Raw genomic sequence first — 13,189 nt, 5'->3', positions numbered from 1 at the left:
TCCCTCGCCCCCCGTACTTATTGTGGCACCGGATAGAAAAGGCGTCTTTAATAGTACTTTTCACTGTGCCGCTGAAGCCGCAACAATTGTGAGAATCGTGTCAGAAGAGAATCTCGGCAAAAGACGTCACCTGTATCTTCGTCGCTCGCAGTCCGGATGGAAGTTGTGCTTTCGCCGTTGCTCAGGATGGTTGAGCCGGTCACATCACCCAGAGATAGAAGAGGTAAGCCCTTCACCTAGTCTTCGTTACACTGACATTTGTTTTCTGTCGCTTCAGGTTAGGATAACTTTACTTTAAAGCATATCGAGGGCAGCGATTCAATTTGCTGAAAATACTGCCTTTCTTTTTTTTTTCTGCGACGGAAAAGACGAATAGGGAGAATTGTTTACTGCGTCTCCTACTGTACGTAAATAATGTGAAAATAAAAGAATAAAAAACTCACAATACTAGTTCCGCGTATTCGAAAACTTTGATTTACCCATACATTTCTTTTTTTCTTTTATGAGTATAGTTATTTTTGTTTTCGCTGTGGAATAATGGGAGCAACGCGCTTCAGTTCACTAACACAATAAATACTGTAGTTTAGCTTGTGACTGTTTGCTATTCACTCCTGTTTCTACGTTCTGTATTTCAGTGACCGGTTACCTGGCTCCGTTAAACGACCTGGTCGAGTCTGTGATGTTCGCGACGCGAGCCTTCGGCGTCTGCCTCTTCGTCCTCTTCTTCATCGGCGACGGCAGAGATCGCAAGGACTTGTTGCCGATCGCCCAGTTCAGTTCATATTGCGTTTATTGGCCATAATCTAGGGGGAAAGGAGAGGGAGGGCGTCGGTAACTACGCGGTCTGGACGCTGGCACGAATTAAAAGAGAAGGGATTAGATGAAGATGTCCAACTTGGCGTCATAGATAAAATCTAGGAGGCCGTTCAAGATTCTCCTTTGGTTGTCCTGGGATCCAGGCGGGTGGGTCCATCCCTCCAGGGAGCTAATGTCTGGTGGTCGGTGCTTTGTCCTGGCTTCCTTTGATCTGGGGCACTCCCATAGGATGTGGTGAGTGTCGGCTTTCTTGCCCATGGTGCACCTTGAACAGGTTCCAGACCTGGTTCCTTTGCTCCATGATGCGATGCGGGCGGGCGTGCAGGTGGTGTCCCTGCGTATTTTCGTGAGGAGAACGCTGGCTCGTCTGCCGAAACCCTGGGGAAGGGGATCTGCGTTCGGAGGAAGTTTCTCCCACAGTGTGGTCCGGTAGTGCTCTTTAATCTGGGCCCGTTCTTCATCCGGGTCGTATCCTTGATCTGTTTGGCCAGCCGTGTCCTGATCACAGGCGGGGGCATAGCCGTGGTCGTGTATATGTGGAGTGACGTCAGCAGCTTCGCGGAGAAGGGAAAGGGACGCGCGAGCTAGCTGATGAGCCTCTTCATTGCCCTCGATGCCTGCATGCGCAGGGACCCAGGAGATTTTGGTAGTCGTTCCTTTCTGCAGGAGTCGGGAGGCGAGCTTCTTGATTTCCCGAACTATGCGGCTCGGGCTTCTTGCTTTCTGGCATTCTTTAATTGCTTCTCTTGAGTCCGAGAACACTCGAAGTTCGCGAGGTAGCGGGTGTTGTGACTTGAGGACTGTTTCGAGGGCGAGGTGAATCGCCGCAAGTTCACCCCCTTTGATGGAGGTGCGCATTGGAAGTGCGTTCGCGGCCGAGGAGCCGAGAGCTGGAAAGTAGACTGCCGCGGTCTTCAGCGGAACCGGGGAGTCTTCTGCGGCGGTGTCGGTATATGCGGCCATGATGTGAGTGGGGTTGGTCCATGTCTCAACCATTCTGGAGTGCGCTTTTGCGATTCGTGCTTGCTGTTGGGAGTCGCCTTTTCGAGCAGTCGGCTTGTTTTCAGCAATGTTCATGTGATCTTCCCAAGGAGGGAGTTGCTCGGGAAGGTTTGGGAGTCCTTCTGTTGCGCGCCATAGGAGTTTCAGGATTTTCCGTCCTTGCTTAAAGTGCTAAAGACGTTCGCCGTGTGCAACCGTGCGAGCGACGACGGTGTCATGAAGTGAGTTGATCTGTGCGTGCTCCTTTAGTTTCCCGAGCGGGGTGAAGCGAGGGAGGCCCGTGATGATCCTCATAGCTTGGTTATTCAGGGATTCAAGTTTTCGCCACTGTGCCTTGGTGAGCCAGTAGTGTCGGGCTCCGTAGCAGACTCGGGAGACTACCATGGCCTTTACCATCCTTCTGGCGATCTCGTCCGTTGCACCGCCCTTGGCGCTGCAGATTCTCCTGATGGCATTGAGGGCAGAGTTGCAATACTTCAGCGTGTCTTGAAGCCATATGTCCCCTTTGCCTGTCTCCTCCACGGTAATTCCCAGGATCTTGACAGACGTAGAGGGCTGGATTCGCTTTCCTGCGAGCACGAGATGGAGCTGGTCGCCAATCTTCATTACTCGTTGTCGTTTGGGTGCTATGGTGACATAGTTACCGCCGAATTCAGAAACCTCACTCAAACTACACTCAAACTGAAGGGCCCCTCCACTTCCTCGAGGAAAGCGCGAGGGCCGGCGCTGGCCAATCGCGACGGCGGATCCGTCCTGGCGATTGGCCAGCGCCGGCCCTCGCGCCTTCGTTGAGGAAGTGGAGGGGCCCTTCAGTTTGAGTGTAGTTTGAGTGAGGTTTCTGAATTCGGCGGTTAGTCTTGTCTGGGGAGGCTTGGAGGCCTACCTTGTGAAGGTGGGCTTCAATCATGTCTAGGCCGGCTTGGAGTGTGTCTTGTTGCCTCTCGATGTCTTCGCTCTTGGTCCAGATCGATACGTCGTCGGCGTACATCGTAAACCCTAGCTTGTTAATTTTTTCGAGTTCGTAAGGTAGGGCCGCCATCACGATGTTGAAAAGCATCGGTGAGATGACAGAGCCTTGCGGGACACCTACTAGGTTGGCCTTGGGTTCACTGCAGTTGGCTCCGCAGCGGACCGAAAAGGTTCTGCCTTCGAGGAAAGTCTTGATGAAGTTTAAGGACCTCCCAGTGATGCCAAGGCGCTGAGATTCTTTTATGATTGTTGAGTGTGGAACAGAATCGAAAGCCTTTTTGACATCAACTGTGATGATGGTTCTGATGTTGGAGCGGTCAGGGTTGATGTTGCGGATAATATCCGCCGATATCAGAGCCAGGCTTTCCTGGGTGCCGATGCCGGGTCGAAACCCCGTCTGGGCCGGGTGGAAAGAGTTGTTAGATTCGAGAAACCATTCTATTCTTGAAAGTACCATGCGCTCCATTATCTTGCAGGTGCAAGACGTAAGGGAGATCGGTCTGTAGTTTGTGAGGGTACCTTTGTCCTTGCCCGGCTTGGGGATTGGGATGACGAGGGAGTGTTTCCAGCTTTTGGGGAGCTTGCCAGTTTCCCAGATCTCATTAATCCACTCTAGAAGCTCGGATTTGGTAAGATCTGGGAGATTTCTCAGCATTGTCATGGTGATCTTGTCGGGTCCGGGGGCTGTGTGGGTTTTTCCACGTTGAAGAGCGCTTTCGAGCTCGCCCCGCGTGAAGGGCCGGTCCATGCCGTAATCCGGAGCCAGGACTTCGTGGTGGTATGGCGAAGGACAATTCCTCAAATCGGGCTGGGGAAAGAAGAGGTCCCCTGCCATTCCGGCGAGTTGTTTCTCAGTCTTCTTGAGCTTAAGGGCAAGTGTGAGTGTTGCCCCTTTGCATTTCTTCTTTCCAAGAAGCGCGCGATTCGTGGCCCACAGTTTCGATATCGACGTTTTCTCGGAGAGCGATGCGCTGTAGTCGAGCCAGCGGTGTTCGTCAAGTTTTTGTGCGTAAACCTTCGCTTCCACCGTAGCCCTGGTGATGTTGAGTCTGGCATCGGTGCTTTTCGGCCCTTTACGGTACTTTTGTATCTTTTGCAGTCGCTTGGCCCACAGCTTGAGAAGGTGGAGATCGGGTGTTGGAGTATCTTCACCGATGTCCTTTTTGATGGTTGCAGTCCTCAAAGCGCTGTTGAGGCGCGATTCAAAATCAGCGTCTTCAAGTTCCGCGCTGTTAAGGGCTTCCCTAAATTTGTCCCAGTGTACAATGTTCGCTGTGCGTTTTTTAACCTTGTCCTTTACCCGTCTCGTTGGCGAGAATTCGAAGCGGATGGGAAAGTGGTCGCTACCCCACGTATCCGGTAGGCATTTCCACTTGTGGTGTTGAATGTATGGGTTCGTGGTCCAAGTGAGGTCGGGTGTGGTATCCGACTGCCCGGAACCTCCTAGCCTTGTTCTGACTCCTTTCTTGTTGACCAGGTTTAAGCGGAAGGTATGCATCTCGCCCACTAAGTCTTTCGCCCCCGGAGATTCATGGTTGTATCCCCACATAGGGTGGTGGAGATTAAAGTCTCCTCCGTACAGCTTTTGTTCTTTGGGGTAAAGATCGTGAATATGGGAGATCCATAGGTTAGTTCTTTGCTGTGTCGCGCACTTGAGCGGTCTATAGTAAATGGATGCTAGGACGATGTGGTGCTGCTGGACCTGGATCCGCACCGCCACGATTTCCTGCCCATCGTTGGAGTACGGGGTGAGGTCGACTTGGTGCTGAGGCCAGTCGTCCCTCACGTAGACAAGGGCCTTCCCTGGAGGAGAAGTCATTTCTCCAGGGCGTTTGGTGGTTATGGAGGGACTGGAGTATACCAGGTGTCCATAAAGATGGACGGCTGTGGTGTTCGTTTCTTGAAGTAACAGTACGTCAGGGCGTTCGTCAGGCTTATCCAGAAGGCGTAGTCGGAGCTCCGCTGCCCGTTTGCGGAGCCCCTGACAGTTCCACTGGTGAACTCTGATCATTTTTCGTTGAGGATTTGGGCTGCTAGCGCCTTTTGCCGGTTAGCAGTTTCCCTGTATTGCTTGATTTCCTCTTGCTGAGACTGGACTGTGGCTTTAAGCCTGTCGAGTTCAGCTTTGAGGTAGCTGCACATGTTGCGAAGCTCTTGTGTTTCTGACCCTCCAGTGGGGGCCGGTGGGGGTGCTTGGATGTTCTGCTTCACCTTGTCAGCCCATAAAGTGCCGCTCTGTGTTTTCGTAGTATTTTTTACTCTTTCTGTATTCTCCGACGGCTGTTGGAGTCGGTGTTGTTTTTTCAATTTCTGGATGTCCTCCCGCATCCCTTTGTTCGTTGCCGACCACGTTGGGCATTTGCGATCGGTACCCAGGTGGCCTTTCTTCTTGCACCCCTGGCAGTAGGGAGTAGAGTCCGGACATCCTGGTCCCTTGGCGGGGTCAGTGTCGGCCAGGTGAGAAGTTCCACAGGTCGGGCACACCGCCTGATTCGGGCAGATGTCAGGTTTGTGGCCCAGCCTGTGGCAGTTACGGCACGTAACAGCCTTTGGCTTGTGTGGAAATACCCTCATGTAGCGCTTGCCGTAGAAGATCGACCTCGGTAGTCTCTCTCCGTCGAATGTAATGACAGCCGTATTCGACTTGCCTAGCCGACGGGCGGCCACGATGTCGACCTTCTCCGATTCGAGTTCGTGGTTGAGGACTTCGTCGCGCGGGTCCTGCTCTTTAGGGTAGATATCATAGATGATACCTTTGGTGTATGACGTGCCAAACGTGCGGAAGACTTGTACAGGAAGTGCTTCGCGCCCCTGCACTTTGATTTCTGTAATCTCACTCAGCATTTTTGCCAGCTCCTCCGAGTCCGTGCGGACCGAAATGGTGTTGGCTTGCTCAATGAGGTGCATCGAGAACGAGGCTGTAGTGCGCAGCATGGTGCATTGCGTCTTGAGTGGTTGAAGGTAAGGCTTTATCGAGACTTGAGAGTTCGTAGGGCGAACCTTGTACTCCAACAGGCGCTGTCGGGGCCGTAGCGCTCCGTGGGCTTGGAGTGAGGGGTCTACTCGTACCCGCTTTCTTCTCTTGTAGGTGACTGGTGTCCATTTTTCGTCCTCTGAGGGCAATGGACCTTGCCACTCGGTTGCGGCCGCACCATCTTGCGCACAGCCAGCTGTAAATATCATCAGCGCAGTTGTATCGGCGTCTTGGCGCCGACTTGCCGCTGTGATCGGCGTTTCTTGGGCTGGCGTTGTTGCTTCGGGCATAGCAACGTTTGCTGAGTTCGGCGATGAATTCGCCGTCGGCGGGTTTGTCTTGTCCGATTTTTTCTTCTTGCCCTTGCTGGGTTTGTTTGGACTGGACTCTTCGAGAAAGTTCTTAAAGATGTCAATGAGAGATTCTCTGGGAATCGCCGCAAATAGAGCCTTCAGCGCGATTTCCGCTGAATCTACGTTATTGGTAGTTGTGGAGGATTCACCAAGAAAAGGTTTCTCCTCCGCAGTGCGCTTTGCGGGTGCGATCAGCGAAGTGGTAAGCTGGTCCGTCGCGGCGGCGGCAGGACTTGCTTGGCTTGCTGGGCGCGTGTCCATCTCCTCAAGGTTCCCGTCCACGGATAAGGCCGCGGCGGGTGAGAAGCTGGAAGTCGGTGGGGTGTTCGAGGACATCGGTATTAGGTACTAGGCCTAATAGCGGGAGCTCAAGAAAACGCGTCCGAACTCGTCGGTAGCTGCTTCTTTCTCCCCGATCGCCCTGATTTACATCCTGCTGTACCTTCAAATCAGCGGCACTTTGTAACTTATCTTTGTCTGTCATCTAAATTATTTCACAGATCACCGAAATTTTATTTTATTTCTACGTCCGTCCACGGAGCAGATGATACCGCAACGGAGTCCTCAGCTAATCGCTGTTGCCCCAATAAAAGTGGCTTCAAGCGCCTGATTGAGGTCATCTTTTGAGGACTTTATTTTTGCGTATTTTGACGGTTGTTTTTAATGAAATATCCGCAATGGTGGACCTTTAAGGGTAAATAAATTGATCGCCCCCTCCCCTCCTCCTCTCCCCACCCCCCCCCCCCCCCCCCCTTTGCCGTTTTACTGGTGATGTACCCGGCGCATTAGAGTTGGCACGAGCGAGTCATTTACGTAATACACAATCTTACATTGACAAACCCTCCGGCCTCTATAGCCAAGCACGTACGGGGAATCATTTCTCCCTTTGGCGACACCCCCCCCCCCCCCCCCACACACACACACACAGACACACACAACACCCGGTTGGCGAAGAAGACTCCTCAACTTCCGGGGGAGAATAATACACAAACTCGAAATTGAGTTGTAAAAATAAAGTTTATTCTTTCTCTCTCAAGAGCGAGGAAAGACGTTGGGACCAGCGGCGGAGCTCGTCTCGGTGACATGCTGTGGCGCCGAGAGGAGGGGAATTGGGAGCGTCCACGTAACATGTGGGAAAGGGTCGTGGTGCAAGGTCCGGGCCTGACGGCGTCCATCATGCAGACCCGGTGTCATGTGTTCAGGGCGCGGGGCGCATCGAAGGTTGTCGGGAAAGGGCTTTTGGGAGGTGTGTAAGGGGAAATCAATAGGTCGTATGCCAGCTTGTTGCAAGAGCCAGTGGTCCTGCGTAGAGCCAGACGGTCGATCCGGTTGACGGTCCCTGTGAAGTCCAAGGAGAGTAGAAAGCGGGAGAAAGAGCCCTGTAGCGTAAGCACACTTAAGGAGAGTGTGGAGAATCTTGTTTAAGGCGAAAGCAGTAACTAATTGGCCGGCTCTGCGTTCATTGACCCCACCGGTCTTCGAACCACCCGGCGGACCAGGTGTGTTACCTGATGGCAGGTGTTTATGGTTGTCTGTATCGCCTTGGTATATGTACGGTCTTGAAGAGGAAAACGCAGGACCCGACAAGAGGGTGTGCAAGGGATAGGGCGGTTGTCTAGGTGTGGGGAGGTAAATCAGATAACTGGGTTAACTGACCACTGGTACTGGGAGTCGCAGAGGAGCAGCAGCTCCGATTTCTCGGGAACAGCTTGGAGGCCTGAGCTGGAGAGGAACAGTGCGATAAGTTCAAGGTCGGTTTAGAGCGTGGATTCCAACTCCCCCGGCGACCCTTGGATACACCAGAGAGAGATGTCGCCCGCCGGCGGCATTCCTCTCTGGTGACAAAAAGAGGGGGTGAAGGTGTGCGATCGTGGACAGGGTTCGCGCGAGTGGAGCCCAACCGAGGTTCAGAAGGGTCGGGGAGAGTACGGCACCTTGAGGGGTGTGGGTGATAGAAGGGGAAAGGTTGTCGCCAAGTCTAAACTGGGCCAGTCGAGAACGAACAAATGCAGACATATAAGTGTACAGATAGGAACCACATCCCGTCTCGTGGAGGGGGGCGAGAATTGCATCGTGCATCAGGGTATCGAAGGCCTTGCGGACGTCGACTGTCCCGAGCGTATCTTTCAGACGTGTAAGCGCCATATGTTCCATCATCCATGGTCTCTCCAACACAAGAGGTAAGGAAGATAGGTCTGAGATTTTCAAGGGTAGCTGGTTTGCCAGGTTTCGGTAAATGCACAAGTAAATGCACCAGCTCCGTTTCCAGTTCTTGACTGGAAACGGAGCTGGTGCTTTTGCGCTATAAATAAAAACTGAGCAATTTTAGATATATCTATCCGAGTCAAAAGCAGTTCAACTGCACATATGGTAGCAGTAGTACAAGACTACCAAACCGCAACCTGCAGTCTTTCAATTTAAAACACGTATGTTTTCTCTTCTTGGAGAACTGCTGGTGTGGCCGGGAGGGAGGCAGGGAAAGGGAAAAGGGGGGGGGGGGGGGGGATTAGGTTTGCTAGGGAACCGCGAGCCGCATTTTAACACGCAAAGAGCCGCAGCTTGGCAACCCCTGACATAAATGGTCCACAAAGAGTAGCTGGATTATTTCAGTGCCGTCGTTCTGTTTCTTTCAGCACTTTGAAAATACAACCCTCCTGGCCTGCTAATCTAGGGACGCGCGCACACACACAAACACACACACACACACACACACACACGCGCGCGCGCGCACACAAACACGCACACACACACACACACACACACACACACACACACACGCACGCACGCACGCACGCACGCACGGTAATTTCTGAACGTAAAGCTTTGACAGCTCTCGGACTGGTTAGGGTGTGACATAGAGGGAAATAAACGCCAACCATAACTTATTACGCAAGTCATTTTCGCAAACTCATAAACAGGCTGGCGCCTCTTGCGGAGCCCATTTCCGCTTTGTTGAATAACCCCGCACGACGAAAAACAAGTAATCGACCACTTGTGGTTCATTACAGAATAATGAAGGGGTGTGCGAGTACAAAATTATTGTAATCAAATCAAATATTAATTTGAATCACGGAAACAAGCCGAAGTTATTGAATACTAAATTTACCTTACATGAAATCAAATGTTTACTAGTTCTCGTGCGAAAATAGCAGCGGCTGTGCATGATCTGGGGTCAACCCTCCCTTCGGGCCATAACTATGTTGCTGGCCGTAAATGAACTGCTTACAACGATGTTTATACGGGTGTTAAACCGAAAGCTTCAAAGAATTTCTAACGATAGGGTCGTTGAAAAAAAAAGACTATTTTTGAAAACCAATTTTAGCCGCAGTGGACGCCAGGAATTGCCTAAAAAATAAAAATGCGCTAATTAACTAAAATGTGCTAACTAAATTTCTAATTAGTGACGTTTAGGTCCATGCAGCAACTAGAATTTCGTAGGCTACAAAACATGGAAGGCTAAAGCAAGTTAGGGAAAGTAAAATGATGCACCCGGCTTGGAGATATTCGGCATCGAACTCTGCGCTATGTATGGGTGTGATTTCAGAAATTTGGTATCACTTCCCGCACCTGTCTTGTCACGCATATCACAGCGCAAAGTTTGGCGGCTAATAGGGAATTGTAGTAGACCGTTCCCGCAGCCCGCTAAGCACCCGGATAGCGCTCCGTAATCCGCCACAAAACCTTGAACTATGCAGACAAGGCTGGCGGCGCGCGTGCGCAGCTGCGGCGTTTTCTTTGCGGATACCGTAGCGGAGGAGAAAAACTGTCTACTACAATTCCCTAATATCTCCAAGCCGGTTGCTTCTTTTGACTTTCCGGAAATTGATCTAGCTCTCCATGGTCTTCAACGTTTTAACAAACGTCTTCAACGTTTTAATGGCAACATAGACCTAAAAGTTGCTAATTAGAAGGTTAACTGGTACGTTTTAGTTAATTAGACAGCGAATTTTTATATATTTCGTATTTTCTGACCCCCCCCCCCCCCCCCACACACACACACACTAAAAGTTAATTTTCAAAAATAGTTTTTTTTTTTAATATTCTACTGATTTGAGGGATACTGTATCAAAATTTGGTTTCCGCAAAGTAAGGCTGCAGAAATGTTGAACGGGACGCTACGAACTCCAAAACATCACTCGTACATCGATATCTCAAACGGATGGCCGTACTTTTGGAAAAGAAGGGCGCGATCAAGTGAGTTCTTTGACGTAACTGTCCTCCGGGAGAATTTGAGAATGAGGAGAAGCGGCCTCGCTCAACACCTCCTAGGTGTTGCCTCGCTTCTCTCCTCCTCGCATCGGTTCACCTGCTTGTCGGGACGTAGCGAGGAGGAGAGAGAATGGGAATCGTGACGTGCCTTGTCTCGTCGGCCTCGTCGGCCGGTCCAATCGCGCACTTCTTTTCCGACAAATACGGTGATCCGTTAGATATATCGCCGTAGGAGTGATATTTTTTGGTTTTGCAGCTTCCCGCCTATTCGCCCGGCCTTGTTTAGCGAGCTCGAGATTTCGGTTGAGTATCCCTTTAAAGGGATACTACAACGAAATTTCGGCGCTTATTTTATGGTCTATATGTGTTCAAAGGAGCAGCATCACATTGAACATACCAATATATTGTTAAAGAAGTCACGAAAAGGAATTTTAAAACGAATTAAACGATTAGCAAAGAGCACCTGGTGGATGTCGCTAACGCCTCGCTTGTAATGCCCGTCTAGGAACCTTGACAGCTATAAAAAAAAAAAAGTCGGTTACAGGTTAAGAAAAAAGCTGGAGCTCCGCCCACAAGCGTAAAGCGCCGCTTGAAATGCCTACGCCGTCAAAGAAAATAGCTCCCTAGCAACGCCGTTTTATCCCTCTCAAAGAAACGTCTTCTAGGCCAATACATAAATAATTTAGTTTATTCACGATACTTAAAGAAGTTGAGATACGTTATTGTCCACGCACGGGTTCAGTATTAATGGACAGGGGTCATGTCCAATGTTCCGCCTTCTAACTGACTTCCTGTCTAAATAGCTGTCTGAACTTCTATCTTCCAGTGGTTTCGGTTTCGGTAGTCGAGAACCAGACTTTTTTGAAAAACTAAAAAAAAGAAAGGACATTATTATTTCGTAACTAATGCAAATTACCTTATTTTTCTTAGTTTTATATACTTTATAGATGAATAGTGTATGTTTAGTTGATTTGTTGAACAGAAAATCTTTTGCGTTTCCGGTTTCGACGAATTCGCGATTTGGAAAGTCGTTCTCCGGTTGTGTGTTCCACATGTTTTCCGTCATGGATCCCAACGAGGAAGCTGCGGAAAGTGATTCTTCGGATTCTTCTTGGTCGAGAGACCTACCGTCTACGCCAAAACGCTGGTTCAAGAAGCACAAGAGCGGCCACATCTTGAACAGCGGCCAACGAGAGCTCCTTCTGAACATGTACGTTCGGATGCGGCATACGGAGCCCGACCTCGACGTGATTGAGGCCTGCAAGGCAGTCAGCAAACTGGGAGGTGTCAGCATGTCCAGTGTGCTTGCAATCAAGAAGGAGGCAAGTGCGAATAATGGGCAACTCGCGTCACCCTCTCGGAAGCGCCCAACAAATGCAGGCAAGAAGCGGCGTACTGCCAAGTACGGTGACCTCGTGCTGTGTGCCTTAAGATCGTGTGTGCATCGGTTTTTTCGCCGGAACGAGATGCCCACGGTTGAAAAGATAGCAGCCGAGTTCCGCACAAGCCCAGAACTCCCCTCGCTGCAGGCGTGGACCGTGCGTCGTCTCCTTCTTGACATCGGCTTCAGGCGAGAAAGGAGGGCTCGAAACTCGCTCATGGTCGAGCGAGACGACATCGTCGCTTGGCAGCAGACGTACTTGCGGGACATCACGCGTCACAGGCAAGAGGGCCGCCAGATTTTTTACCTCGACGAGACGTGGGTGACGGCCGGGCACACTGCCTCGACGGTGTGGGTGGACAGCACTGTGACCTCGTCCCACGACGCCTTCATGCGAGGTCTCACAACGGGCCTGAAGCAGCCGTCGGGGAAGGGCCAGCGCCTCATCGTTACGCATATCGGCAGCGAAGATGGATTTGTCCCTGGGTGCCTGGACGTCTTCCGCGGCAAAAAAACCGGCGACTACCACGAGGAAATGGACGGCCCTCGGTTCGAAAAGTGGTTCGATGATGTCCTCCAAAAACCGCCGACGGGGAGTGTCATCGTAATGGACAATGCCCCGTACCATTCCCGGCAGTTAGAGGCGGTGCCGACGACCAGTTCCCGGAAGGAGCTCATCCAGGGCTGGCTCACGTCGAAAGGTATTGCTTGGGACGCCAAGATGCTGAAGAGGCAGCTCCTTGAGATCGTGTCGTCGGTCAAGCCGCAGTACGTGAAGTACCGTGTGGACACTGCTGCAGAAAGGGCTGGTTGCACAGTGGTCAGGCTTCCACCCTACCACTGTGAGTTCAACCCAATTGAACTCATCTGGGCACAGATCAAGAATCGTGTCGCAGCCCGAAACACAATGTTCAAGATTGGCGACGTTGAGAGACTCCTCAAAGAAGAAGCTGAGCAGGTCACGGCTAGTAACTGGTGCAACGCTGTGAGGCATGTCGTCGAAGTGGAAGAAAGCTTCAAACAAGGAGGAACGACAAGTGCTCACATCGAGCCAATCGTCATCGCTCTTAATGAAGGTGACACTTCTTCTGAGAGTGACATGTCCAGTGTGGGGCCCCTCGACGACCCGTGATGTCAACATCGAGGGGGATCAACCCTAAAAACAAAACGGTCCTTTTAAGGACCACTCATATGCTGTAAAATCGGATGCGTGTCGTACACGTCTCCCGTGTCTCATGTTGTTGACGTGATGTTGTGCTTCATTACCTCATTGCACTGGTCAAGGCTTTTTGAGGTCTTTAAGGTCTGCCTTACATATTCCACTGGGCCGTAAGTGAGCAGCATAGAGTTTCCAATCCCTCAGCACTGTTCCACTTCCTCGAATCGGCTGGCCCAAAGGCTTAGAAGGTGCAACTCAGAGCTTGGAGTTCCTCCATGCACCTCGACCAACTGGGTCACCGCCTGTGGTAAGCGCAGTTAGAACGG

At 51.2% G+C, this 13,189-nt stretch overlaps 1 protein-coding gene across 1 annotated transcript; it reads left to right on the top strand.

The window, feature by feature from the left end:
- Positions 1 to 12,095: 12,095 nt before the first annotated feature.
- LOC120837990 lies at positions 12,096 to 12,836 on the top strand. The gene has a single exon (XM_040207698.1). It carries the CDS (start codon positions 12,096 to 12,098, stop codon positions 12,834 to 12,836), a length of 741 nt encoding a protein of 246 aa, XP_040063632.1.
- Positions 12,837 to 13,189: the final 353 nt, after the last annotated feature.

Source organism: Ixodes scapularis, unplaced genomic scaffold (assembly GCF_016920785.2).
Source record: "Ixodes scapularis isolate PalLabHiFi unplaced genomic scaffold, ASM1692078v2 PGA_scaffold2__306_contigs__length_199485367, whole genome shotgun sequence".
Classification (NCBI taxonomy): Eukaryota; Metazoa; Arthropoda; class Arachnida; order Ixodida; family Ixodidae; genus Ixodes; species Ixodes scapularis.
The sequence above is the reverse complement of the archived record's forward strand: the minus strand, read 5'-3'. Positions and strand labels throughout refer to the sequence as shown.